The sequence below is a fragment of the Antedon mediterranea genome, chromosome 5 (assembly GCF_964355755.1).
Source record: "Antedon mediterranea chromosome 5, ecAntMedi1.1, whole genome shotgun sequence".
Classification (NCBI taxonomy): Eukaryota; Metazoa; Echinodermata; class Crinoidea; order Comatulida; family Antedonidae; genus Antedon; species Antedon mediterranea.
Genome location: NC_092674.1, coordinates 4,925,334 through 4,952,126, shown reverse-complemented (window position 1 = coordinate 4,952,126; position 26,793 = coordinate 4,925,334). Strand labels below are relative to the sequence as shown.

The 26,793-nt window shown below is 33.9% G+C and overlaps 5 protein-coding genes across 5 annotated transcripts; 1 reads left to right on the top strand and 4 right to left on the bottom strand.

Moving 5' to 3' along the window:
* Positions 1–108: 108 nt before the first annotated feature.
* Positions 109–1,804, bottom strand: LOC140049479 (uncharacterized). The gene is made up of 2 exons (XM_072094374.1): positions 1,743–1,804; positions 109–1,612 (listed from the first exon to the last, which is right to left on the bottom strand). The coding sequence occupies exon 2, from the start codon at positions 1,609–1,611 to the stop codon at positions 295–297; it is 1,317 nt and encodes a 438-aa protein (XP_071950475.1). The 5' UTR covers position 1,612; positions 1,743–1,804; the 3' UTR covers positions 109–294.
* A 285-nt stretch (positions 1,805–2,089) lies between these two features.
* Positions 2,090–5,923, top strand: LOC140048854 (uncharacterized). Its single transcript, XM_072093657.1, has 6 exons — positions 2,090–2,176; positions 2,528–2,873; positions 3,733–3,931; positions 4,398–4,507; positions 4,689–4,844; positions 5,175–5,923. Exons 2-6 carry the CDS (start codon positions 2,565–2,567, stop codon positions 5,265–5,267), a joined length of 867 nt encoding a protein of 288 aa, XP_071949758.1. The 5' UTR covers positions 2,090–2,176; positions 2,528–2,564; the 3' UTR covers positions 5,268–5,923.
* Positions 5,919–16,156, bottom strand: LOC140048853 (multifunctional protein ADE2-like). The gene is made up of 8 exons (XM_072093656.1): positions 16,034–16,156; positions 11,055–11,246; positions 9,947–10,125; positions 9,470–9,677; positions 8,968–9,137; positions 7,055–7,232; positions 6,655–6,813; positions 5,919–6,535 (listed from the first exon to the last, which is right to left on the bottom strand). Exons 1-8 carry the CDS (start codon positions 16,041–16,043, stop codon positions 6,357–6,359), a joined length of 1,275 nt encoding a protein of 424 aa, XP_071949757.1. The 5' UTR covers positions 16,044–16,156; the 3' UTR covers positions 5,919–6,356.
* Positions 13,604–15,710, bottom strand: LOC140050069 (uncharacterized). Its single transcript, XM_072095076.1, has 3 exons — positions 15,652–15,710; positions 15,021–15,081; positions 13,604–14,522 (listed from the first exon to the last, which is right to left on the bottom strand). Exon 3 carries the CDS (start codon positions 14,497–14,499, stop codon positions 13,894–13,896), a length of 606 nt encoding a protein of 201 aa, XP_071951177.1. The 5' UTR covers positions 14,500–14,522; positions 15,021–15,081; positions 15,652–15,710; the 3' UTR covers positions 13,604–13,893.
* Positions 16,157–16,327: 171 nt separating the features above from the next.
* Positions 16,328–22,501, bottom strand: LOC140048945 (macrophage mannose receptor 1-like). The gene is made up of 7 exons (XM_072093744.1): positions 22,358–22,501; positions 21,247–21,534; positions 20,252–20,629; positions 19,624–19,764; positions 19,178–19,441; positions 18,452–18,586; positions 16,328–17,521 (listed from the first exon to the last, which is right to left on the bottom strand). The coding sequence occupies exons 1-7, from the start codon at positions 22,488–22,490 to the stop codon at positions 17,292–17,294; spliced, it is 1,569 nt and encodes a 522-aa protein (XP_071949845.1). The 5' UTR covers positions 22,491–22,501; the 3' UTR covers positions 16,328–17,291.
* Between the last annotated feature and the right edge of the window lie 4,292 nt (positions 22,502–26,793).

Below are 26,793 nucleotides of genomic sequence, written 5' to 3'. Positions count from 1 at the left end.
AGACGCTTGACTTTGTTAATATTATACTAGACAAACAATTATAAATATTTAATTTGAAAAATATAAGGCAAACATTATAATTAGTCATGAATATTCATTTATCCAGGTAATATCATATGATGACACTTAAACTTTATTTCATAAATTATTACCTCACCATACTTCTTTGTTTAGCAGTAGAGAAGAGGCCTACATTGCTCGGTTTAGTATATCATTATCGTATACATGATTTTGTACTAACTCGATAAACAGAGTTAGCAATTGTCTGCTGTTTTCATTCTAGGCCTACTGCCGTCACGTTTTGATGAACTTATTTCGAATCGCAGACAAGCGGGCAGATCGTCTTAATTGCGGAGCCGCTTCATTCGTTTTGGGCGGAGACTTCTTAACCGTTGTCGAGGTTGTGCTGGAAGACTTGGGTTTCTGAATTAGATCATCGGCTTCTTCACATGCTTTTGTATTCCTTAAATTAAATTTACATAAAAGTGCTTTTCCATCAGATATAAAATTCTTCACTTGTTCGCTTAACTTTACGAATATGTGACGAGCATGGCTATCATTGTTTTCGAAATTACTAGTTGTGTTTTCTTGATTTTCATCAAGCAGTGAACTTTCATTAATTGATAAACTTGTTGTAGCCTCCGATGTCCAGCCTAACTCTACGGCTTTACTTGTTGTAGCCTTTGTTGTCCAGTCTAACTCTACGGCTTTACTTGTTGTAGCCTCCGTTGTCCAGCCTAAATCTACGACTTTACTTGTTCTAGCCTCCGTTGTCCATCCTAAATCTACGACTTTACTTGTTGTAGCCTTTGTTGTCCAGCCTAAATCTTTACTTATTGTAGACTCCGTTGTCCATCCTAACTCTACGGCTTTACTTAGGACATTATTTCTAATTAATGCAACATCGACTTCATCACTGTCATTATTAGGCCTAGTCTGAATATTGGTTTTCTTTTTATCACTAATTTGCTTTTTATCCAGACTTCCAACAATATATTGATCAAGATTAATATGTGTTTTCTCAGCAAGCAAAGAGAACAACAACCGTTTAATTTCCCAGTCACAGTTCACGATGGCATCGTTCAGGTATTGCGAGATTTGGAAATTTGGTTCCAACTTGTCGAGTTCTAAAGAGGCTAAATCACTTGGAAGTGGTCGTTCTCGAAGTTTAACAGGAGACCCCACTTCTATGTTACGCCTCCTATGTTTTTCTTCGTCTTCAAAACGAACAAACTTTGGAGATATGGGCGATAATGTTATATCAGCCTCTAGAGGGCGTCTTAAATTAGTAGAACGATGTTGGGGACTCGAGATTAAGACATGCGTTTTGGAATCTTCTTCTTTAAGCAAAACATCAGTAGGCCTAGGCCTAGATGGCAGCTTATCTTTGGTTTCATAACTATCCCTTCTTTCACACGTTTTCTCTATAACTAATTTTAAATCACCGTTCTTCCTTGATGGAGACCTATTCAAATTGTAATTTGTCATTGGAAGAGATAGGAAACTTTCATCAAACTCCGTCAAGTCATGTGATAATAGTTTTTCCATAAACCAACTCTCCAGAAAAAATTCCGGCTTGCGCAAAACTGGCCGAATATCCATTTCATTCATTCTGAAATAAATTTAATAAAATAATGCAAAACATTAAAAAAATTACCTACACGTGTCATAGCTAATCCACATTATATATTAAAATCAATCAGTAAATGTAAGCCACATAGAAATGAAATTGTAAAACAGACCTTATAATACGAAATACTGAAAATGTCTTCTTAGTATTTTACTTCATGAGCCTTTTTTTTTTAATTTTTGGCATTTTTCTTCACCACCATGGAATACGTACTATAACTACGCCCGGCGCGAACGCACACACGTTACACGCGACCGCACAAAATATTCTTTGAAAAAAATTTTGTTTTCGTAAAATATTTTCTTTTCATTCAACAATTGATTAAAAAAAATAAATTAGCTTATACAAATCATTATTCTAACCGGACTGCTGCCCATCTACAGTAGCTCACAGAGCAGTGTATTGCAGTATAATGCTGCCCTCTCTGTTTTACTGCTTTTTTTTTTTACATATTTGGCGCGCAATGATGCATTACAATCAAAACAAACAAACAAACAACAAGGCATACAATCAACTTATTCTGCAGCCTAAAGTTATGGCAAATTTGTAAGTAAATATAATCTTGCCTCTTAAAGGTTAAAAGCATGGTATAGGACTACTTCAATAAAGTATGGCGACATTTGATAAGCCAAAGTAAAGACTCAATCAAGGCTAGCTATCTAGTAGGCCCATGTTGTCCGGTGACGTGTGTCCTGTGCTGTGACTTCTTCTTGCGCGTGGTGTTGTACTTGCTGGGTGGCCTTAGATAAGCCTAAAATAAAGGCGTAGCTAAGGAATGGAATTGCATTGCATGCTGAAGGGGTGGATGAGATGGAAAGGTAATTTTATAACAACTTTACTTAAACTTAACATTTCAACGTTTTATTATTAACTTAAAAAAAGAATTGTTGTTTCTAGGTTATTATGCCGATGGTAAAGACTGAAAGATCTTTCAATGGAAGTTCTGTCATCAACATCGGCAACTAATTATTCAGATACATTTGATTCCATAAGTTCAGTGACAGAAGCAATCTCTCCAGAGAAGACCACTGAAGACCGATACACGTCAGACACTTTTGACTCGCACTCCACAGAAGAGTCCACTAGCAGTTACCAGTCTGAGGCTAGTGTGAGTGATGGAACACAGTACAGTAAACACAGTTTAGAAAGGACAAGACACAGTTATATTGAAGATACTTTTGAGTCAACAAGCGAAGATTATTCAAGCAATTTCTCATCAGAGGAGGAGGATGAAAGCACTAAAGTGGGTACAAATTAAGAGCCAATACAATTGAGGATGTTGAGCTGTTAATTGATATGTACATATAACTGGGCCCTCTGGGAGACCTGTCTTTGACTAAAGAGGTTGCCCAGCAGTAGTATAAATAAATACAGTAATAAACAAACACACACATCACCTCTCATATTTGGGATTATTGGTTCTGTTATTAGTTGTGAGTAGCTTAATGCACTTGTCAATTGTATCACCCACTATACGACCCCCGGGAGAGGTGCGTCATTTACATATAATTACTGACGCAAGGGTGCGTAAAAAAACCTAGATGGTACGTCACATCAATGAACAAGGTGTGTCAATGTCCGTCACTTTACCACCCACCATATCATAAACAACATGGTCACAGTGCGTCAAAATAGGTGCGTCATGGTCACCTAAAGGTAAGTCACATTTTTGACGCACGGGTGCGTCATGGTATTCAAAGGTATGACGCACATCGGACAAATGACGCACCTCTCCCGGGGGTCATATAGTGGGTTATACAATTGACAAGTGCATAATTATTGGTGCACTGTAATCCTAATGTTAATGAGGAATGGAGTTAGGAAAAACATTTCAATGTCCCTGCAGTGAGGAAGCACATCCCAACAACGTTCCCATAATGCTCTGTCTACACTATAAAAATGTATGTGACAAAAAAATGTGATGTGCCCATATATGGACATGATGATGTCATATCACTACCATATTTGGGCACATCACAGTTTGATAGTGTAGACAGAGCTTAAGCGCACTAATTAATAAACATGATGTACATAGTTGTCCAAATTAAAAGCTCCCCAATTCTAAAATTTCTCACAATGATTTTCCATTTGTTATATTTCAGGATTCATTGTCATCAGAAAACCAGCTTGAGTCAACATTTTGTATGTCTTTGATAAAGAAAGCAAAGAAAAATGCATCAAGAGAATGGGAGAATGAGTTAAAATCTGAATCGGATGTTTCTATTGTACCAGTAGAAGTTCATGAATACTGTAAGAATAAAATACAATTTCTGAAGAACGCACATACAAATAAACCAAAAGGTAAAATGACAATCAGGATGATGATGTTTTGGGTTCTAAAAACTACCTGGAAAACCTGTTCTAGGTTGTCTGTTTTCAGTAAACTTACTGTATCGATTAAAGTCTAGTAACTAGTGAGTGGTTGAGCGGTTAAGACAGTGGAACCGTAATCCATAGCCATAACATCAGCAAGGGTTTGAGGCTCACTTGCGCCATGGTTTTGGTGGTAGAACAAGTCCTCTCGGATAAAGACTATATAAACCGTAGGTCCAGTGTACAAAAACCACTTTCGTGGACAGACGAATGAACACTAGAATTGACAGCAATGACATGATGATGTGACTCTTAGGGGACGAAAATGTGGTTCAAATGAAAAGTGTCGCATCCAAGCCCACTATATAGATTGAAAATATCATTATTATCACTTAAATGTAGGTTGGTCGATAAAACAAGTTCATCAAGTTTATCAATTTTTTTAAATATCTAGTTGAGGTACATCATCAGTCGTCTGTTTATACTGTCCAAGGAATATTACCAATCACAAAGAAGAGGCTTGAAGAAATGAAGATAGAGAATATTCGACATAAAATGAAAAAGGTAGAATAGAACAATGTTTCTTCATCCAGAAATATTATAGACAAAGCTCTGTCTACACTATCTAACTAGTTTGACAAAAAAAGTGTGATGTGCCAAAATATGGTAGTGATATTAATGGAATTTCAGAAGTCATTATTCCAAAAGTTACAATATTTTATTTACAATATCTATTTTTTGGCAGAAATTGGATAAAGTCATTGAGCATGATGTCAACTCTTGCCCTGCTTGTATTAAAGCACAAGAAGTACTTGCTCAAAAACAGTTTATAAATGCAAAGAAGACACACTTACAAAACAAACTAATCGATGAAAGAATTCAAAAACATCTAGAGACATTGGTAAGAAAATTGAAATATTATGCATGGAATTCCCCAAGAAATGATAAGGAAAAGCTAATTCAATTATTATCTTCACAAGGTTAATACTGAAAATTATCATCCTAAAAGTCATTAAAACAAGTGTTTAGGGCCTTGTAAAGTGCCCTAATCTACACTCTGTTCAGCCCTATCCCCACTACCCTATTATTCATGTTACACATCTCAATTAAAAAAAAAAACTTCTGTAATTCATGAAAATCTTTTAAGACAGAACTGTATAAAGACATGTTCTGGCACAAAAACAAAGTTTGAAGAGAAAACCCTCAACCAATGTAAATCTTGTTATTTCAGAATTCTGTAAGCTTAATTGGTGAATTGGCTGCAAATCTACCAAAACTTAGCGATGACCCAAAGCAGGTTTGGAGTCTGTTATTGAATAAGTGACAAAATGCTTCCAAATGAAGTATAGACGATTGCAGCATCGGTCCCTGGTTGAGCGCTCATAACGGCTTCTCCAACATTGGACTCATGCTCTGGGTTTAGCCAGTGAGCGCTCATAGCCGTTACACTGCTGGTCAGTCAATACGTTGCTCTACATGTATACGATCCAAGCATCATGGTGTGTGCGCAAATGCGAGTCATTTGCCAATGAATTTGAAATAGCACACAATATACTCCAATAATACAGACTGTATAGTCATAGTGGTGCTAATTTGATTATTGTATGGTATTCCTATTTATTGTGTGTGTATTGTTTTACAGAAGGTCATGTGTCCATTAAAATCCAGGCATCACAGCTCTCTGAAGCTCTGTCCACACTATCAAACTAGTTTGACAAAGAAAATGTGATATTCCCAAATATGGTAGTGCTATGACATCATATGTCCATATATGGGCACATCATAAGTGTACACAGAGCTTTAATAAAAAATAACAGCAGCCTCAGATTCAATCTTCTTGAACAATGGGCATTTCTTTTGCACACATCCTTCCATCTATCCTGTGAATTTTTCGGTACTAGAAAATATGTGTAATAACATTCACAAACATTTGTTATCCTCTGCCAATGACCCAAAACACAATTAAGTCGACAACTTCATTAAATAATTTTTAATAGTACAAAAAAAATTTTTTAGCCCACCAATTTGCATGCAATTAGCACCAAGTATCAAGCAAATAAAAAATGATCTGGTAGTGTATTTTTCGGATCAAGGAGATATTATAGTATCTCTATGGTTTGATAAAAACAATATAAAACTTGATACAATGTTTACTATGCAAAACAATTTTATCATAATTAATATAATTAATCAAACGGTCATTGATAATTTTGCATTGAATTGAATATGTCAATTAAAATCTATAACTAAACCATCTACGGCCTATGTAACCTCAATAGTACAGTTGGAATGAATACAGTACATAATTATATGGAATACAAATATATATATCTTAAATGTTAATGGTCCTTTTCACTGTACTATTGAAACCCTGTAATAGCATTGAAAGCACCTCATGATTAAGGGGGCTGTTTTACGAGCTCTTGTCCTGCTGGGCTTTGCGCATTTTACGATCAGCCTCCTTGAGTTTCAGCCAGGTGTTGAGCTGTCTAACACGGAGTGTTCCCCATACAACGTGGTCGGTAAGCGCTATCATCTGGGCAGCACAGAGGGCAGCAGCCTCTGGCGAAAGAACCGTACTGCAACCCATGCCTGCAATGAAATGTAAAGTACACATCAATATATTTTTATATTGGAAAACCTCATAAAAAATCACGGAATAATAAAAGTTGATGACCAGATTGCCTTATAGACCCACTAAGGTTTATTACCTGATGGCATTCGAAGCGATGACCAGATGTCTTGAGCTCCCCAGTCAGCTTTGACAGGGGGACAGTTGATGACTGGGAAAGGGGTGTTTCCAGAGAGAACTGGGCCTAGACCATTGCTTCTACCAGCTACGGCGATGAATATTATAGGCACACTACAACCTGTGTTAGGAATAATAAATTTGACAATTAGACAGTTATTGGTATTCCTCAACAAGATCTATGCCACTTATTTGTAATCCTTTGCATGGGTTTACAGCCTACAGTATGTAGCTGTCATATTACAACCCTTAAGCTCTGTGTAAACAAAAAATGTGATGTGCCCATATATGGACATGATCATGTCATATCACTACCTTATTTGGGCATATTACTACTATATTTAGGCACATACTACCCTTACCTTCGTACTGGGCTAGAATCCGCATGGTTTCCTCCGTGCCTTTATGCGCTGATGTCACTCTTGTCTCGCATGCAATTCCAATGTCATCACAACATCGTTTGATCTTCTCGCAATATTCTGCATCAGAAGGAGATCCCATCAACACAATTACTTGAGCCGATGGCTTGGAGTTAAAAAGCTAAACGAGAACACAAACAAATATATCATATTCAGTTATTTATGACAACAACTGGGGCCAGCACTACAAGCAATAGCTTGTCTCATGAGGGGCCCTACAATACAAATATGCAGAAATACATAACATATAATTGTAATCATCGCGTATAGAACAGCCTTAAAGGTTGCCCTGTCATGTGATAGTTGCTTGTCCATAAAAAAACATAATTTGTTCTTACCAAGCATAACAAGGCGATAAAAATATGCTGTTTTTTGGTATATTTTTTTTATTGATATATTGTATCAATTTCGTTTAATTTTCACCTATGCTGTGAAAAGACTTTTATTGATCTATTATCTAAATTCACAATTCAATTCACAATTACATTTGCAATGTTCAATAGTATACCAAAAAAAGCAGGGTAACCATACATAAATGCCAGACAATATTCATACGACTCAAGTACACAAGCCCTGCAAAACTTAAAGCTCAGGTACAGGCATGAATTTTAAATATAATATTTGGTTAATTGTACATAAATCAAATATCCAAATACAAAATTTTGCAAAATTCTGCCATAAAAACCAGGAAGACCTTTTTTCAGTAGTTAGGTAGTTAACCTAATGTAATAACATGTCTTGTGACTCCCTAGAAGGTGAAAAAAGATGGTGGATATACGGTGGATAATTTTTGCTATAGCATGAAAATAAAAATTTGAAGTTGAATAAAAATTCCAGAAATGTAATATTCAAGTTATATTACCTTTACTTTGTCATCTGATAAAATTTTTTACCACACTGTTTATTTTTCGTAGCTTTTTAAAATGCCTCTCTATTTACAAAATTTGTGTACAAAAGAATAGAGATTTTACTGTGTAATTTGAACTATCCCCCCACTGATAAGAAAGTGCTTATTTTCAACAAGCTCGTGTAACACAAATAAAATCCAAAAAAATTATGAAACATAGGGGAAACTATAGATCGATAATTATTGGAATGTATGATCAATAGAAATTTTTTGCCCGTACCTGGCCTTTAAACTGGATAAATCTTAATACTCAACTACATAATAATGAAGCCAAAATGTTATATAAAATATTCCATAATCAAGCACCACCATATCTAAACGAACTATTTACACCCAAACTAGACACATACAATACAAGATCAAAGGATGTATTAAAATTGAATAAACCCAAAACAGAATATAAAAAAAAAGTTTTTCATATCATGGTGCTAGTTTATGGAATACTCTAAAAAAACCAATGCAAAATGCCACAAATTTAAATACTTTCAAAAAATTATTGGTGTGATTTATTATTTATTTTGTACTCTTATCACAAATTATTTTTAAAATTTGTTATTTTTAAAATTTGTTATTTTTAAATGTGTAATGTACTACTGTTAGTTGATCACGGCCTTGTAGAAGAACACCTTTATGGTGACACAAGCTTTTTCGTGTTAAAATAAAGTATTTATTATTATTATTATTATTACATAAAAATTATGTACAAAAAACATGGGTCACCGACGACCGGTCAGCACTCCGGTGGGACACTTCTCTGTGGGGAAAGGGGAAAATTCCCCTCTACTTTAATAGTGACGCACATAAGCGCGACCAACAATCAAAGTGACCACCACAGGTAAGGTATAAAAGAATATAAAAAACAAAACAGGATGAACCCAGTTGGTCCCCCTGAAGCACTATACCAATCATGAATAAAATTGGGATTATGTAAGAGGATTTAATCCAATACCTTAATCTTTTCCATAATCCACTCAAAGTTCTTCTTGACCACCTGCAGTGCTTCCTCGGTCACTTCTTTCAGTTCCCTGTACACCTGTTTATCCTTCATCAGACGTCGGTCACCAGATGGCCAAAGTCGCCAGGAGTCGCTGTCAATGATGTCTGCTAGGACAATCTCGCCTTTACATAAATAAAAATGGAAATAATTTTATTTTTATTAAATTATTCAACATTGTGTGCAATTTAACAGTAAATGATAAAATAATTCAATATGAAAAATACCAATCATAAGCCCATCCTGGGGCTATAAGTCCCATTCCTGAAATGTTCCAAATTTGGAATAATTTTTATACAAATAATCTATATCAATACAACTATTTATTCTATTTTATTAACCTACACTATAGATGCCTGTCAATTTATACTGTATTTTGGTTTTTTTTTACACCAGTTTGTTTTTTAATTTCATAATAAACAAATTCAATATTAAAATGCGAACATTTGTGACTAACCTGTCGCAGCACTGACACCAAATTCAATCTTCATGTCGATTAAACTGCAGTCCAAAGAAGCCCACGCCTTCTCAAGGACCTCAAAAACAGCAACAGTTATGCGGCTCATCATGTTGACATCATCACCATTAATCACACGACCCCCGCAGTTCATCTTGGTCTCAATAATCTGCTCCCTTGACCACTGAGGGTCACCAGCAGCATCGTCCTGGTAACGATTAATATTAAACATTGTTAAGCTCTGTCTACACTATCAAACTTTATGTGAAAAAAAATGTGATGTGCCCATATATGGACTTGATGTCATTTCACTACTGTATTTTGTATCAATGACCATATTTGGTCATATCACTACCATATTTGGGCACATCGCACTTATTTTGTCAAACTAGTTTGATAGTGTAGACAGAGCTTTAACGTACATTTTAATTGCTATACGAAGCTCATTACTACAACACGTCATGTATATTCATTTACCTTGTAAAAGTATTCCAATTTCGGGGGTGAAAATCTGTACCCCTCATTGACGCCAGGATTACGTTTAAGGAATGATCCGGTGGCAACCCGCCGTGTTACCCATTCAATGGGTATCATGTCACACCTCTGGGCAATGAAGGCAGAATCGGTTTCCAGTTTGATAAAATGATTTGGAAGTCCTAGAAAATAGAATTGTTTAAAATACTTTAATATTGAATAAAGATTGCGCAGAAAAACTTCATTGTATTGTTTTTTTTAAATATTAAATTACTAATTTTTATTTTGGCCAATTAATATTTCCGTCAATTTAAATTTAAGTTACCACCTTACTTCTATTTTTTTTTTTGGTGAAATTATACAAAATGCAAATCAAAATAATGGTGATTAATAATTCTTTTTTCTCATACTAAACTATATACAGTATTGAAAAACAGATATGGTAGTACGCACTCTACTTTGAACCTCAGGAAGCGATATGTCCATTAAAATTAAGACAGAGATAATCCCACATATACAATTTTGACAAATCACGATAATCTGCAGTAATCCCAAATTAAATCTCATAGCACAATGAAGGGACAAAGTTCAAATTTCAGAATTTTAACAATAAAAATATACCAGCTAAGATAGTAACATCTGTTAATTCATTGCATGACTAAAATTCATTGGTCTACAATAAAAAAAAAGTCATGTTACCAATATTGCATAACAAACAATGAGATATAAACAATATAACCCTATAAAATGTTAGCTATATCATTAATATAAATGTTTATTGAAATAAAATGATAAAATTGTCTGCTTATGACTAACTTTTGTTTGCAAAATGATAGAGCCATACGATGCCAGTAAATAAAAAAAGAAACAAAATACTGAAAAAGTATTTTATTTTTGTGCATAGAGGAAGATGGTACGGTATCTTTACTGGTACTGTATGTATGCTAATTATTGTTACCCTAAAAAAAAAAATGTGTATGCAAATGGTGAGGTCATACTCACCAGTGAGATCATACTTCATAGTATGATCTCACTGGTGAATAGAATCTATAAATAAAAACCCCAGCCCCTTAAATTGTGTATGAATACATGGTATGTCCCAACAACCTACCAAGTTTAGTTAAGTAATCAAACAGCAAACTAGTAGTTTTAGTTGATATGACTGCCTTTCCCTGTAGTTCATTCACCATTTGTGCATTGTGAGCAGTTATACGGTCTTTTGATTGAATATAAACACGATTGTTTGGGAGCTCAAAGATTTTTTTGGTCTTTCCCTCATTCAGTAACTTGCCTGGTAAAACTTCTGTAAAAAACAAATAAAATAAACACTTTAAATGGACAAACACAGCAAAGAAAAGTCATGTTCTATCTAGGCTATTATGTATGTCATGTAGGCGGTCACAGTGCATTTCGGCCGCCAATCATTTTGGCCGCCGGTTATGGAACGCCCAAATTCATGAAACTCCAAAAAGGACAAAATATGGCATGATCATTTCGGCCGCCAAGTATGGCGCGCCAAATTGAAATAACCAGAAATAACTCATTAACTGTACAGTATTACAGTGAAAAAAAATAACTTTATCAAGTCTATGGAACGCCACAGAGAACTATGGTCATTTAAATTATTAGTTACAGTATTTTACCGTCTGAATATTTTGGTCAAAATTTTTTTATTTATTTTACAAGTTCCGAAGATGCGTGTGCTTTGTAAAAATGTGTTTCTTTTAATATGAATCAAGTGAAGTGTTTTTGACTAGCACATAAAAAAAACTTCAGCATCACCTCCTTCTTATTAAAAAAATATCATTAATATTCACTGTAGTGATGGCAATGTGTACGCTATAATATCGCTGCTGTTTCTGGAATTGAAGACCGCCGATTCGGCTTAATAATACAGTATTTAGTAAAATATTAACATTTTAACACACATGGCGTGTCATACATATTCAAGAATAATTACAATTCTGGAGGCCGAAATTAACAATACATATTTTATCCTTTTTCGCGTTTCATGAATTTGGCAATTCCATAACCGGCAGCCGAAATGACTGGCGGCCGAAATGATCAGACACCATGTAGGCTAGGCCTAGCGGCGCTACTGCAGTTTCGCACCACACCGTTATATCTTTGATTTCTTACCTAAACTTTCGTTTTTTACACTCACAACATAATATTATGTAACATGTTTATACGATTCGACCACTTACTAAGTAATTTTTTTTAAATAACAATACTTTTCAAAACATTTTAAACAATACTGAACTCGCTGTCAACACACTGCGAAATGTTCGCCATCTTATATTTATCACTTAATTGCCAGAATTTATGCTTCATTTTACCCCAAAAATTGTATAAACTATAGAGGGCAGTGTTATAAAATCCGATTATATAGGCCTAGGCCTATTTAGCTTTGAAAAGCAAGAAATGTTTTCAGCTGTCGACGAAATAATAAAGGTTAAATTAATATTTCATTATTAGTATTATTATTCATATTAATGGTTCCTATCAATGTTTTATGTACGGACTCATATCGTCGCCGTTTTGATATGGATGTACACAGCTGGTTCTTTATAAAAACCACTCTGAGTCTTTGCAGTTTAAAAATAAAAACAGAAAATAAAACATACATTGATTTCCGGCAATTTTCTGATTCTAAAATGGACACAGTTCGATCAAAGTATTCGCGAAAAAAGAAGCTGTTTTGAAATGCATTTTTTGTTATGATAAAGGTAATTAACGGTGGCTAAATCATGGGAACATGTTACATAATGGCCCAAAATTGTATGATGTGGGTTTAAGAAAAAAATTAAGCGAGAAATCGAAGATATAACAGTGTGGTGCGAAACTGCAGTAGCGCCGGCCCTGGCCCCTAGCCTTGTCAGGAACCACACCACCGGCCCGATGGCATTACCACTACTAGCTATGACTCCTTCTCAGAGTGACTCAGTCAGGAGCCCATCCATCTAGCTAGGCTTAGCCTACTAGCTAGGCCTAGATAGGCACCTGACAAGAAAATTCAAACGCAACCAAATTCATTGACCCATACATCAAAAAATTCAGAAAAATATAATTATGTAATGCATTTGTAAAAAAAAAAAAAAAAAAAAAAATTCAATTTTTTATGATTTTTTTTGTATCAAAAATTTGGTATAGGCATTTTAGTGTTATATACCAAATATTTGTGGCAAATTGCATGCTTATGTGTGCTAACCTCCAAAATTAAATAAATACTTATTTTTCATAATGCTCAACATCTTGGACATCTCCGCAGACCCTATGAGGCAGGGTGGAGAAATGGTGGGTGGGTTCGGAGGGGGGTTTTGGAGGGGGAGACATTTGTAATCGGTAATCAATTTATTTACAATATAACTATACAGTATTAATTTTGTATTTTTTTTTTAAATTTTTTTAGGTTATATGACGAATCGCAAGCATTTATAGAAGGGCGGGGGAGGTGGGCATGGGAGGGAGAAGGTGGTGAAGGGGAAGAGTTGTGGTTTTATTATGTTTCTGAAACCCCGATAACTAGCATATTGTTAGAGCATTTTTTTACTGAACAACATTACAGTTTTACTAACTCTTTTTTTTCTCTTTAGTGGGGTCTTCCCACTTTTATTCAATCATAATATAAATATTGTACATTTATTCAATTAAAACAATCTAGTACTCCGCTATTTCTGAATAAAATACAGTTTTATTGTAAAATGTGATTTCTGATTACTTTTTCGGTGATAAAAAATAGATATTTAAAACATTAGCATTGTAAATATAAATAAGTTGCCTGTGCCAATTGCACTCATAGTCATATTATATTGATTGTTTATATACAATAACAAATAATACTTAAAACAATAATTATCGAAAAATATGAAATAGTTTCCCTATTTTTTTCAATTTGTTGTTTGGCAAATACTTTCTTCACTAAGTGTGTTTGTATATATTTTACTTTTTTATTGAACATCATTGGTCTGGCTAACAATACAAGGAAGCACGCAAGCCTCGCTACCACCCCATGATCGTTTTGGAGGGTTCAATAGCTTTGGTCTAATTGGCTCTACCTCTTCTGGCCCAATTGGCTTTATCTCGTCTGGTCTAATTGGCTCTACCTCTTCTGGCCCAATTAGCTTTATCTCGTCTGGTCTAATTAGCTCTACCTCTTCTGGCCTAAGTGGCTCTACATTTTCAGATGATGATTGTGTGGCAGCTTCTAGCGATGGGATGTTGGATGAGGAAGCTTGCATGGTTGAAGCAGCATCTACAGTCTTGTATTTGGAAAAGGTTCCAGCACAGAAAATGTCAAAATTAGCAAATCTGCCGGATGTGTTTATGGAATGAAAACTCTTAAACTTCTTTACCAAATCCCTCACAGAACAGTTAGAAATAATAATGCTATGACTTTTTTTTAATATATGCTGTACACTGGAAAACATCTTTTTTGGAAGGGTAATGTAGGTGAATATGACATGGCCATTTTGCAGCAAACCTACATCACTTGGTACTTGAAAGTAGTTGTCCTTAATGAACTTCTGTGGAGTCGTTAAGGGAGGATTATCCATCCTGTGTATCAACACTCAACTACCTGTTAAATATCATAGTAAAATTTGTATAAATAATATTACGAATTAAAAGACGTTTACTATGTAATTTCAATATAAAATTTAATGACAAAAAGGGAGATCGACATTTTGGTCATTATAGAACCATTTTCAAGATCGAGTAAATACAAAACAATAATAATTATTTGCACTAAGCAGGGAAGAGTAAGCACCAAAGTTGGCGACAGGAAATGCTACTGAGGGCTAATTAAGTAATTAGTTCCTCCCACTGAGTTAAATAAACAATTTTGCTTTGATGGAATCAGATTGTTTATTGAGTGTAGGTTTCACTCTTTGATCCACAGCAAGACAATCAAACTTTTGTTACATTTAGATAAGATTCTAAAGTATTCTGAGATATCACCAGTTATGCCATGTTGTTTTCTCAGCTGTTATGTTTATCAAATAATATTACTTAATACTAAATAATATTTTAATATGCATGATTATATAGAATTATTTAAAAGAAAAAAACTACTTACCAAAAATAACTTAAATAACTGAAGATATATTTTGTAATCTTGATTTGAGGCAAAGAATAACCTACAATACAATTAAATATAATAAAAGTATTAATAATAATGCAAATATGCAAATGTTTAAACTAATCTACCATCACCAGCCTAGTAATAGTAACTATCACACGCTGTGATTGGCCTCTGACTACAAAACGACCACCCAAAGTTGTCAAGGTTCCTGAATTTGTTTCTATTCCCACTACAAAAATAGGCCTTATTATAATAAATAAAAAGTGAGTGAAAGTAAGCAATGATCAATAAAATATCAATATTAAATTATTATATATTATTCCTATTATTTATAATATATTTGCAATAAAATACTTAGATATACTGTATTTAAATTTTTACTATCGACGAGTTCATAGCCCACGGCGACGAGTTCATAGCCCACGGCGGCGACGAGCCTCGCACAGCCAAAATCCTATTCTCTAGCACTAGCCTAGACCGAATGCAAAACTAGGACAAATAGGCGATTACGGGGGGTGCCTAAAGTGCAGCTTTACATACACAAAATTTCTCAAACTTATAGTATAATGAAAGATTATGAAATGCTTAATACTATTACCAATATCAAAATATTCATAACACTTACCTTTGATGAATATTAGGCGTATTTTGTGAACGGTAATGTTTAACAATCTGCAACACTCGATAAACGTGGTCACAAAAATTTTTGAAAATAACTCAGCTGTACAATAACTTCCGCGTGACATTTTGAGGTCAAAATCTTAGGCCATGACCAATCCCGTCGTATTTTTATGAATTAATTACAGCTGGCGGTCGCGGACCGGTCCGCAATTTAGTCACACTTTTTCGCCGACATAAAAAGTGGGCGTGGCCTCGTAACTTGCAGGTGCCTAGCCTAGAGATGCCTTTTTATTCGATGGATCTCATTCGCATCATTGTTTATGTTAATATAATATTTCTTTATGCCTAACTAGTACTGGGTAGTAAAAATAAAATAACAGACTTACCGGATGCCATTTTATGCAGTGTCGAGTGCGAAATTGGATTCTAAAAAACGCTAGACCAGAGAGATATCTTGACTTCTCGTTTGAAACACACACCACCTACCAAGAGCACATGTGCATGTGGAAATTGAATAAATCTGCGCGAGCAGGGTCTACAACAAGTAGATCAGCGGTTCGAAACGATTATACAAATTCGATGTGCAGCGCCACCATCGGCAAAGTGCTTTTTTAAAAATTAAGTAGGCCTACACATTAAGTTCTTATCTCATCACAAAGTTATATTTTATTCATATGCTCAATATACACCTAAGCATTGTGTCCAATAAAAATAATTAAAGCATTCTATAGTCGTAAATATGAGTGAGGTAGAATTAGCAACAACAACTGTGTGCCCTAAAAGTCAGGTTCACTGTAGATGTGTAGAGGTGTCTAGACTAATTTTAGACGATGATTTTCCATACGCAACATACCAATAACTAATCATTAAGACATCACGGCTGCGGTTAGTAATATCTTCTGAACTAAAATTTTAATCTGTCTTGGAAATAAACAAAAATATTTATTTCACTTAAACAGTATGTTTGACCATTATATAAGTACAAAAATTAAAATACAAAGTATCGATCCAATATTTACAAACTCTATACAGGGGCTCATTTAATGTGCTAAAGTAACCCAAATTAAAGAGACTGTCTTAAGAAGATAAAACCGTCCAACGAAAATTCGCCCTACTTGCGCGCTATGTATATTATCATATACTAAACAATTTTAAAATACCAGCCAGTCAAAACTGAATTATTGTAGTGTAATGCGACATTCTTTTGTAAGCAAAAGTAGAAAATATTGACGATTTCTTTTAAAAAAAAGTTAAACAAAAATACCCTCTACTTCCTGGCGCTACATTCATAGCCTACAGACCGTGTATAGCCTGAGACTCCATGTAACTTTTCTTTTAAACGCGCGCTGTACATAATATTTTACTATTATTTTTTATTTCATACGTATCCAACAGCGAGTAACTCGTCAATTACCGGATGGATAAATAAACTATTTTGTAATTTGTCGTGGTTAGAAAAACTAAGTCGCATTTGAGGCTGAGATGGAGTGGAGTTAAAAGAGTCGTGAGTTACAACCCTGGCACTAGATCAGGAGTGATTGGAAAACAATCACGTTAACCACCAAGCTACAGCTCCACTACTTGATGTATATGTGATGAATTAAAGTTGATAGATGAATCATCAGATCAATATTATATGCGACTTTATCGTATACTATACTGCCTGAGACCTTCTCGTGCGTCATCAGTATTAATATCTACAGAGCCAAGAAGCTCACATTGTCCACTGCTAGAAAGATAATTATACGCAACGCATCCAATTGCGTCGGTACACGTTGAACCACAACGCACAAACCCGTTCGGTGGTGTAACACCAGTAATTGCAGTACCCACTTTGGGTGTCATGACCCGTTCAAACGTAGAATGTGTTGATTCTAAGAAGAAAAAATGGTTAAGAAAGTCTAACTTTCCAATTTAGGAAATTCTAGTCTATTCTAATCTAGAGTTTTATTGAAAATAAATGTCTGTTTCTGTACACAAATAGTATAAGAATATTTATCATTTGTCCATTGTTTCTCTTCTTTTTCTTGAGTAGTAAATGAATGTAAAAGGAATAATTAAGCGCTTAAATCTAAGCGCGAAATACTTGGCAAACTGCAGCGATTGACAGATTTCGGGCCATATTAAAGATACAGATAACTCGAGATTTCAATAAGCTTTTATGACGTAACAATAATCAATTTTTTCTACAAAAATCAATATGATCAACATTATCAATAATTTATGACCTATTTGAATAGAAGTATTTAAAAGAAAAATGAAAAATTCTGGACGATAACTTTAAATTAATTATGGATGCTTTAAACATACAAATATACATATACAAACAAACGGAACAAAAACAAGCATACAGAGCAAGTTATTAATTTGCTCAGTAATTGAGTAGAGCCCGATTATTACTTGGTTAGATCCAAAAGGTGTCCCCTTAAAGATGTATTATCCCCCTGAAAAAAAATTCTTGATATTTTTGTTGTTGAATATGCCATTTTATTGTCACATAATAGTTATCCACTTTGCCAAAAATGGGATCGAAAAAAACATTATACACCAGAAAAAACTGTAAACTAAAGCAAAAAATAGTCACATTGGCTGCCAGTCAATCGGTTTTTAATTTAATTTAACCATTTATTTTGTCATTTCATAAGTAAAAACATTATTTTATTTTCGTTTTTTCTACAGAAATGATTAACTTGATTAAAACTACAAAATAACCCATTACAAGGTCTGATTTCAGTAATCTTCATTTTTAATGTTTACGGCGGACAATACATCTTTAATCGAGGTTCTATTGTAAATAGCGTTACCTTGTGATTCACAAACTACAATCCTTGTTTTTATACAAGATGAGTATGACAAAGTTATATGTCTTCCTCGTAATGACATATTGATACAATAATCGCTAAGTATTGCACGACGGACACCGGACCTACTTCGCAAATCTATTAAAAGAAATTGTAAATGGTATAGAATATCATGTGTAAATAATATTACCTAAATTAAGGCAAGACAACCTAACTAGGTCCAGTAGAAATAGGTCTAGGACAAAGACGTTAAGCGCAACACAAGAGAATTGACCAATCACAAGCGTGGGTGTGATGATCCATCGTATCATGATTGGTTAAATTACTTACGGTGCGCTTACGTCCTTGCAGGGTATACTTGTTTCATTTCCAGCATCAGCTTTTTACGGAAAGCTTTAAAATATTAAATTATTTTATAGTGTCTTCTGTGGGTTCATCCCACTTTTTAATCATCTTCTAAAATATTTAAATACATTGCACTTAATAAATAAAATCAATTAATAGGCCTATAAGTAATATAGTATAGCGCCATACAATAGAACTGACATCAACCTATTTTGTTGTTGTTTTGTTAAATCATTCCATAACAGTTAACTAATAAAATATTAAATTATTATTATTAAAATATTCGGTCGCCGCATTCTCGCTTGATGAACAGCATCGTAAAGTAGAACATTCCAAATCGTATATACAATTTTAATATTATTATGTTTATATATTAAGACTTACCTTCCCAGGATATAGATCGTTCAGCAGTTGTCCATACAAATTCAGAATATAAAGAGGGTAAAACATGGCCAATCCAAACCTTGTAAGAATTTTTACGATATCGACGGATACTCCTTGCAATGAAAATCGCTTCTTGTAGAGAGTCAATCCTTACCGTAACTAGACCTAACTCAGAACACCTTGTCTGTGCATCTTCGAATGTCATTTCGGATTCCAGAATCGAATACGTTTTCCCGTTCCACATTGTGTTCACGTGACGTTGTGCTGTGTGAGTAAAAGTATAAACAAACATAAGAACCAAAATTAGCTTTTTGGTACTTTTCTCCGTTTTTATATTTAACATTTTAATAAAGCAGCAATAAGTCTATAATATAAATTCAAAGACAAATTATCCATGGATTCGATACTAAGAATATTTGTTTTTAAAATCGTGTAGGCCTACTTACGTCCGTTACATGTTACGTCCAGGCTGGCATTACAATACCTTGCAGACCATATTCCCCGATTGGTATACTTTCCAACTGCAATCGAAGAACAGTTTCTATTCAGGTCTATATTTGGGTGACGATTATTGTCATTGGTAAAACCTGAACAATGAAATATATAGATAATTAATAAAATAAAATAAAAAGCAATGATTGCCTTGTTTCTGCTAATCAGACCATTTAGAGGAACAGATTCGGCTATTTTTTAAAATTATAACTGATTTTGTAGCGAAGCTGGTAGCTTGGTGGTGGTTAACGTGCTTGCGGCGTCCAATCCCACGGTTCAGGGTCCAATCGTGACCTAGTGCCAGGGTTGTAACTCACGACTCTTTCAACTCCACTCCCTAAGCCTCAAATGAGACAGTTTATTTATAAGCACATTATAAAATAGTTTAGGCCTATCCATCCTATAATAGGCGAGTTACTCACTGTTCGTATGACATTTAAAAAAAAATGAATTACATAATTATACACATTATTTATTATGGCTTTGCAGGTCAAACAGGTCACTAAACAGGTACAATTAGTTACTAGTTTCTATATGGCATCACTGGTTCATTGTTTTACATTGTAGGCTAAAAATACTGACCATCATACGTCATTTCTTGCATTGTACCATCAACATACCACTTAGAATCATCGTACGAATATCGGTAATTAAAAAAAAAACTGTCAAAAAACGCTGATTCTGGTTCAATGGCACTCAAAATAAAACTGTTTTCTTCCACACTTTCTATTTCCAGTAAGGCAGAGTTTATTCTAGAGCAATCGTTTCTTTGAAATTCTTGGTGAAGTTTATGTTTAATAAAAGCGTAACGTTTGTTGTTGAAATAATGCCATTCAAGACCCTTTTCGCATACATAGGGTCTTTTATGGGTACAGGTGGAAGTTTTCCAAGACCCATCTTTAAAATCAAGAGCAGAACACGCTTCGTTTTCATCAGAAAGTATCTGATCTGCTGAAAAATCTATAAATGAAAAAAATCAATAAAAAAGGATTTATATAATCGTTTCCTTTTAAGCTGTTTTTTTATGCCATTTTAAAACCATTTTAAAGCCATTTTAGACATTTGCATTGTTTTACATTGTTCTTAACAATTTATCCTTTTTTTTTAAATTGTGAGTCTCAAGTTTTAACTTTCTGTATTGGTAAAATTGTTATGTAATCATGTATTGTATGTTGATCTTGACCGAATAAATGAATGAATAAATACTTAGTTGCTACTAGGACGAAACGTAATAGACGTTGCGTAACGCAAACTAGTTGACCAATGACAAGTGACGAATATTCCTTCGCTTTTGGTTTGGTCAAATTACTTGCGCGAAGTTGCACTTACGTTATTGCGTAGACTGTAGTCTGTAGTTTTTATGTTAGTCCACCAATCGGCGTTTCGATATTTTGTCTAAAAACTGTGTTTTTGAGCTCAAGTATTATACGTATGAAATACCAAAATGTTTGTCTTTTTACTAATATAAATCTTGCTAGTATAATGCTATTGTCAGAAAACTAGATACTGCATGCTTTTGGTTGTCGATAGATATGATAATAGATACCGTACGTGTACTAATAAGAATACGTTCTTACTTGAATACTGTGATGTTTCCGATGAGTCAATCCATGCCCAAGAAACTGCACTTTTAGATTTTCTACGATACCCTATATAAGCAAGGTTGGTATTCGCTATATCTAAATTTCTATTCACCGATAATCCCGCTTCAATAATGTTCGCACTCTCTTCTTCATTCTGTATAACAGCTAGAGAAGCTCCAAACGAATAACAGGCCTTTCTTGCATCTTCAAAGTTTTCATATTGTGGGGGGACTAGGTACATTTTCTCCCCAACTGGATACCAGTTCCATGGAGTAAAATAATCTGTTTAAGAAATTAATATTAGATTTTGATTGGTGAGTGGCCAAGCGGGTAAGACAGTGGAACCGTATTACCTTGCCATATTGACATCGGCAAGGGTTCGAGCTTCACTCGCTCCATGGTTCTGGTGGTAGAGCAAGTCTTGTCGAATAAGGACTATAAACCGTAGGTCCAGTGTGACACATCTGGCTTATGTGAACTTAGTACATCTTTCGAGACGAGTGTACTAGTATACACAAAGCCACTGTCACTCATCAAGAGGGCCCCTTGATTGTCAGCATACGTTTGTTAGGTTCTCTATAAATAAGGTGTAATTGAAAAAAAAAATAATTTAAAAAAAAAGAAAAAAAGTTGGATTGAATTGAAAGATGTGCATAAAAAACATATACGTCCACACAACGTGTGAAATTGTATGTTCTGTTTTCACTTTCTACACACTCCATTCCTTCTGATAGTGGGCATACGTACACACAAGCAAACTGGGAAACTTTGATAACACAGAGGCAAGCAACGATTCCCTAAAACAGAGCATGGCAAATTGAGACGATCCAATTATAATCGTTTTAAACCAAATTTAAGTGAATTTTTGCGGATGATTTAGGACGGTTGTAGTTAAAAATAATTAAAAATGGTATAAAATGTTATAATTATTAACAATAAGAACATGCTTTGAAGTTTTAGTTTACGTTTAGTTTAAGTTGTTTTAAAATTATGTGTCGTAGTTTTTATTTTATTACTGAGAGGGCTGCTACACTACTGAAAGAAAACGAAATAAATAAATAAATCCTGCCATTGTCATTTAAATACAATGATACAGAAATCATACCTGCTTCGCAAAAGTGCCAATTACTTTCCGAACAATTCCGTGAACTCCACAAACCCGTGACTCCGTTAAATACGACACAGTGTCCATTAGATAAGTTTGGTTCACCATCCTCCCAGTCTGTGATAGACATCATATTGGATATAGGAATAATTTTTCATTTACGACCTGTCTTTTTCTACGATTTCAGATTACCATTCTACTGCGTTTTATCATTTAACGACCCTACTACTAGATAAATTATTTTCCGATATTTTGATTGAGTACCGTGTATAATTAGGCCTAACGTGTAGTTTGATAACATGTTTGTCTTCCGTAATATTAACGCATATGCTAGTAAATTTGGCGAGAAAATAGTGTTTAATTAGACCATGAAGGAGAAATTTATTATTTTTCCTACATGATTAGACCATGCCACGGTTCTCAAAAACGTTATGCCGCAAGTAATTTTAGGGACTTTACGACGGGAAGCCACAGGACGGTGCTCATGAAAAATGTATGCATGAGCTTTAACAAAGTGAGCGTAGCTTAGTGTGAAATTCCGTCTTAACTTCTTTGAGGACGAAAAAGTTGTCATTTTCCCGTTTACGGAACGACTATAAATAATGTATATATAACTTTAAATATACAGTTCAAATTACACTTAAACTCTAAATAATATTTGAAAAACAAACTACTACGATACACCATGAATCGCTGATTTTGTTTGTGCTAACTTGTTTATCTATTTTTTTAAACTGAACAATTTACTTTGTAGCTAATCTGTATCCAGGAATGGTGGAGCGCTAATAGGACTATATAACATAGCTGATTTATTTTATCAAAATGGAAAGCGCCTGGTTGATATTAACGATAAAAAGGCTTACTTTGAAAAGTGGTGTTTGCATCTCCAACTGGCCACTGCCATGATTCCGTAGTTGCATTGTAGTACAATCCAGTCCATATATCACTATGATTCTCGTATTTCTCATGTGCAGACCAATGTATAAATTTATTACTTTCATCGTGATTGTCTATGACCACGAGATGTGATGTCCTCTTATCGCAATCTTCCTTTGCCTTTTCCCATGTTATTAGTTTGTTTCTCGAAACATAGTAACAGTGATCTCCAAAGAAAGAAGATGTCTTCGGACTACATTTATCTACAAACAACAAAATACAATGGCAGTTACATTTTATTTATATAAAGTAATTAAACAAATTATATCAATTAATATATAAAAAAAAAACGTAACGCATCATAAGTAACGCACGAGAAGATAAGTAAAGAAATATATCCATGATACATAAAACTAGACACAAGCGTTAGAAAAAAAAATTTAAAAATTTTTGTTTTATTTAAAGAGTTCGCATTTTAAAATAATGTATATAGTCTGTATATAGGGTAAACAATGATAATATTAATGTATCTTCTGCAGTACATTTATTAGTTAAGTGTTTACAATTTTAGATGTTGAGAATTATAGAACAAAAAAAATATTAGAAAATTATGAAAAAAGGTGGATAACAGAAAAGAATGAATGAATGATGAATGAATATTATTAAAATGTTAAAATACTGGTTGAAACTATTAAAAGCGCCCACAGGCTCTGAAAAATACTGTTAAAACGATTCAAATTTAAAATTAAAAATGTTCAAAACGGTAACCTATCGTTAAAACGTAATTGCCACTAGGACGCAACGCACAGACGTAAGCCGCAACGCAAGCGAATTGGCCAATCAAAAGGGATTGATTATTCGACAGGCAATCAGTTGAGGTAAACACACTATCTACGAACCGGCTAAAGAGGGAAAAGATAAGTCTAGCCTACCATAATTTCTTTAAAATTTAAAACTAATTGCAAATAACTTTTAAGTACAGTACTTACTCGACCATGGAGCTCCGTTAATCGTATACATAAAACACAGGATTAGTACAAGAAATAAACATAAATTAACCGATTTCTTGTGAATTCCCATTTCAAAACGACAGGTATATCAATGTTCGACTTTACTACCAGTGCGAGAATATCTTCCAAATTGTTAAAACAGTATAGACAAGCGCTAACCAACTAGACAGTTCCACACTGCGCGTACTGGTGTACTTCTTTATAAGATTTTCAATTAAACTTTCTTTACTTGATAACTTAAAATAGACGTTTCTTTTTCAGATATAACACTCTTTTTTTTATTAAAGCATAACTTGATATGTAGTCGTTATAGACCTAACCATAGCTACAGTATGACAAATTATGTATTATATCTTGTTGGTGAACCGTTGTAAATGTTATAAGTACAGTAATCGACTTCGTTATCGATTTTCTAGTGCAACCAATATAATGGTATTTGTTAACAATGTCAAGTTTTATTTAAGTTCTCTTGTTAAATTATAAATATATCAATATTACTGTTAAAGCTGATTTGAGCCAATATATGAGGGTTTTCAACCGAATTTTAATTACTATTATTGTTATACTTATATCAATTAATCTATTAATGTTCGTTGAAATACTATACATGGGCGGTTGATTAAATTTACGTCACATAGCAATACGAAAACTAAACTATTGCGATGACGTAAAATAGGCAAGTAATTTGACCAATCACGACGCGTGGATCATCCGAACTATCGTTTGTGATTGGTCAATTCACTTGCGTTTCGCCAACGTTACACGAGCTTTAGATCCTATCAAAATATAGACCTAAAAAGCATAAGAAAATGCATGTACGCCTATTCTTTTATATCTGCATAAAGGTATTATTTATTTTAGTAGGCCTTCCATTTTAGATTTTTTTTTCTATTTTATAGCTCTCAAAATTTACAATCTCATATGATTGTTTAAATAATAATGTTAACTTTTCTCACGTTTTCAGACAATTCAGAAATAAATATAAATTTCATTACATGCAAAACACAAATTCAGAACGTCGCCACGGCCATAATATAAAACATCAATACATTTTTTCTAAGTTCACGAAGTTAAATTGTTCAATATTTACGGTAATTATATCAATTTTTGACAAACAGTTTCAAGGAGGAAATTATTATATTGTAATTGGAATCGATTATGTTATGAAAGTAATGAGTTACATCTTATATCGATTTGTGTTTGTTTTGTTATAGTGTTTTCGATCGGGTTTTAATTGAGGTCTAAACAGAATACATCGGTCGAATTTTATTGGTATTTCCAGTCATAACACGTGACACTTTATACATAATATCTAAATTACAGATCTTTTGATGGAAAGTAACCTAATAATTAAACCATCAAGTTTTTACTACTTCTTTTACGAAAAGGTTATAATTATTTAGTTTTAAACCATATTTACTTATCATGACGTAGACGCGTAAGAAAACAATACATGGCTGCAGTCGCGTGCTCAAATTTGAGTTACGGTTTAATACCGTTTGCACGCGACTAAAAATTAAGTAAGATTGAATTCTGAAATGTATCGATTGTAGTAGTAAGTTATAGATTACACCCGATGTTTATTGAATGGTTTTGAAAATAGGTTACAGGTGAATAAAGGTGTCAACAATGTCGCAAAAGCTTGGTTCCCACTAGCGACGCCAACGCAGCGACGTATCGACGCAAAGTGCTGTATTGCGTAATCACAAGTGGGAACCGACGACGCAATAGTGCTGCAAATATCGCGTCGCAGGTTTGATTTCACGCAGTCGGGGGCAAACACAATTATTAGAAGGGCATTTGCTTACGTTGCGTAGATTGCGTCGCTAGTGGGAACCACGCTTTAGTTTACGAGCTTAAGTAATATACGTATGAAACGCCATATATGCCAAAATAATATAGTTCTATATTTTTACTAATAATATTTAGTTAAATAACAGTCTAACATAGACTAGGTATAAGCCTAATGAGCTGAAAAACAAAATGGAAATTTATAGCTAAAAATAGTAATTCAGTAAGATGCATAAACACTTTCCAAATTCTAAATACCTACAGTAGCGCCATCTACGTGAAACATAGCCTGCCAGACCACAGAGGGCCCTGGACGTGGAAGAAAACGCAATGTTTTCTAAAATGTAATGTTTGAGTTCGTCTTTTCTCTCTATGGCGTAACTGTATACATTAAAGATGTATTGTCCCCTGAAAAAATAATTAAAATTTTGTTGTTGAATATGCCATTTTAATGTTACATAATACTTTCCACTTTGAAAAGTTAGATGGGAAAAAATGTATTTACCTGAAAAACTGTAATTTAAAGCAAAATAGTCAAATTGGCTGCCAGCCAATGGATTTTTGTTTGAATTTAACGATTTATTTTGTCATTTATAAGTGAAAACATTGTTTTTTCTGGTTTTTTTTCTACGGAAGTGAAAGTGACTTTATTGAAACTACAAAATAACCTATTCAAAGCCTGATTTAAATAATCTTAATTTGTTCATGTTTTTGGGGGACAATACATCTTTAACAATAAAAATGATAATAATATGATCC

Excerpts from the sequence above, each read along its gene's own strand:
- LOC140049479 (XM_072094374.1), bottom strand. The coding sequence starts at position 1,611 with ATGAATGAAATGGATATTCGGCCAGTTTTGCGCAAGCCGGAATTTTTT.
- LOC140050069 (XM_072095076.1), bottom strand. The coding sequence starts at position 14,499 with ATGGATAATCCTCCCTTAACGACTCCACAGAAGTTCATTAAGGACAAC.
- LOC140048854 (XM_072093657.1), top strand. The coding sequence starts at position 2,565 with ATGGAAGTTCTGTCATCAACATCGGCAACTAATTATTCAGATACATTT. Across the intron at positions 4,508-4,688 it reads TTCGACATAAAATGAAAAAG|AAATTGGATAAAGTCATTGA; the intron begins GTAGAATAGAAC and ends ATTTTTTGGCAG. Across the intron at positions 4,845-5,174 it reads AAAAACATCTAGAGACATTG|AATTCTGTAAGCTTAATTGG; the intron begins GTAAGAAAATTG and ends TTGTTATTTCAG.
- LOC140048853 (XM_072093656.1), bottom strand. Across the intron at positions 10,126-11,054 it reads TGATTACTTAACTAAACTTG|GACTTCCAAATCATTTTATC; the intron begins GTAGGTTGTTGG and ends TCTATTTTCTAG. Across the intron at positions 9,678-9,946 it reads AATTGGAATACTTTTACAAG|GACGATGCTGCTGGTGACCC; the intron begins GTAAATGAATAT and ends AATCGTTACCAG.
- LOC140048945 (XM_072093744.1), bottom strand. The coding sequence starts at position 22,490 with ATGATGTCTATCACAGACTGGGAGGATGGTGAACCAAACTTATCTAAT. Across the intron at positions 19,442-19,623 it reads GGACGTAACATGTAACGGAC|CACAACGTCACGTGAACACA; the intron begins GTAAGTAGGCCT and ends TTACTCACACAG. Across the intron at positions 18,587-19,177 it reads ACGATCTATATCCTGGGAAG|ATTTGCGAAGTAGGTCCGGT; the intron begins GTAAGTCTTAAT and ends TTCTTTTAATAG.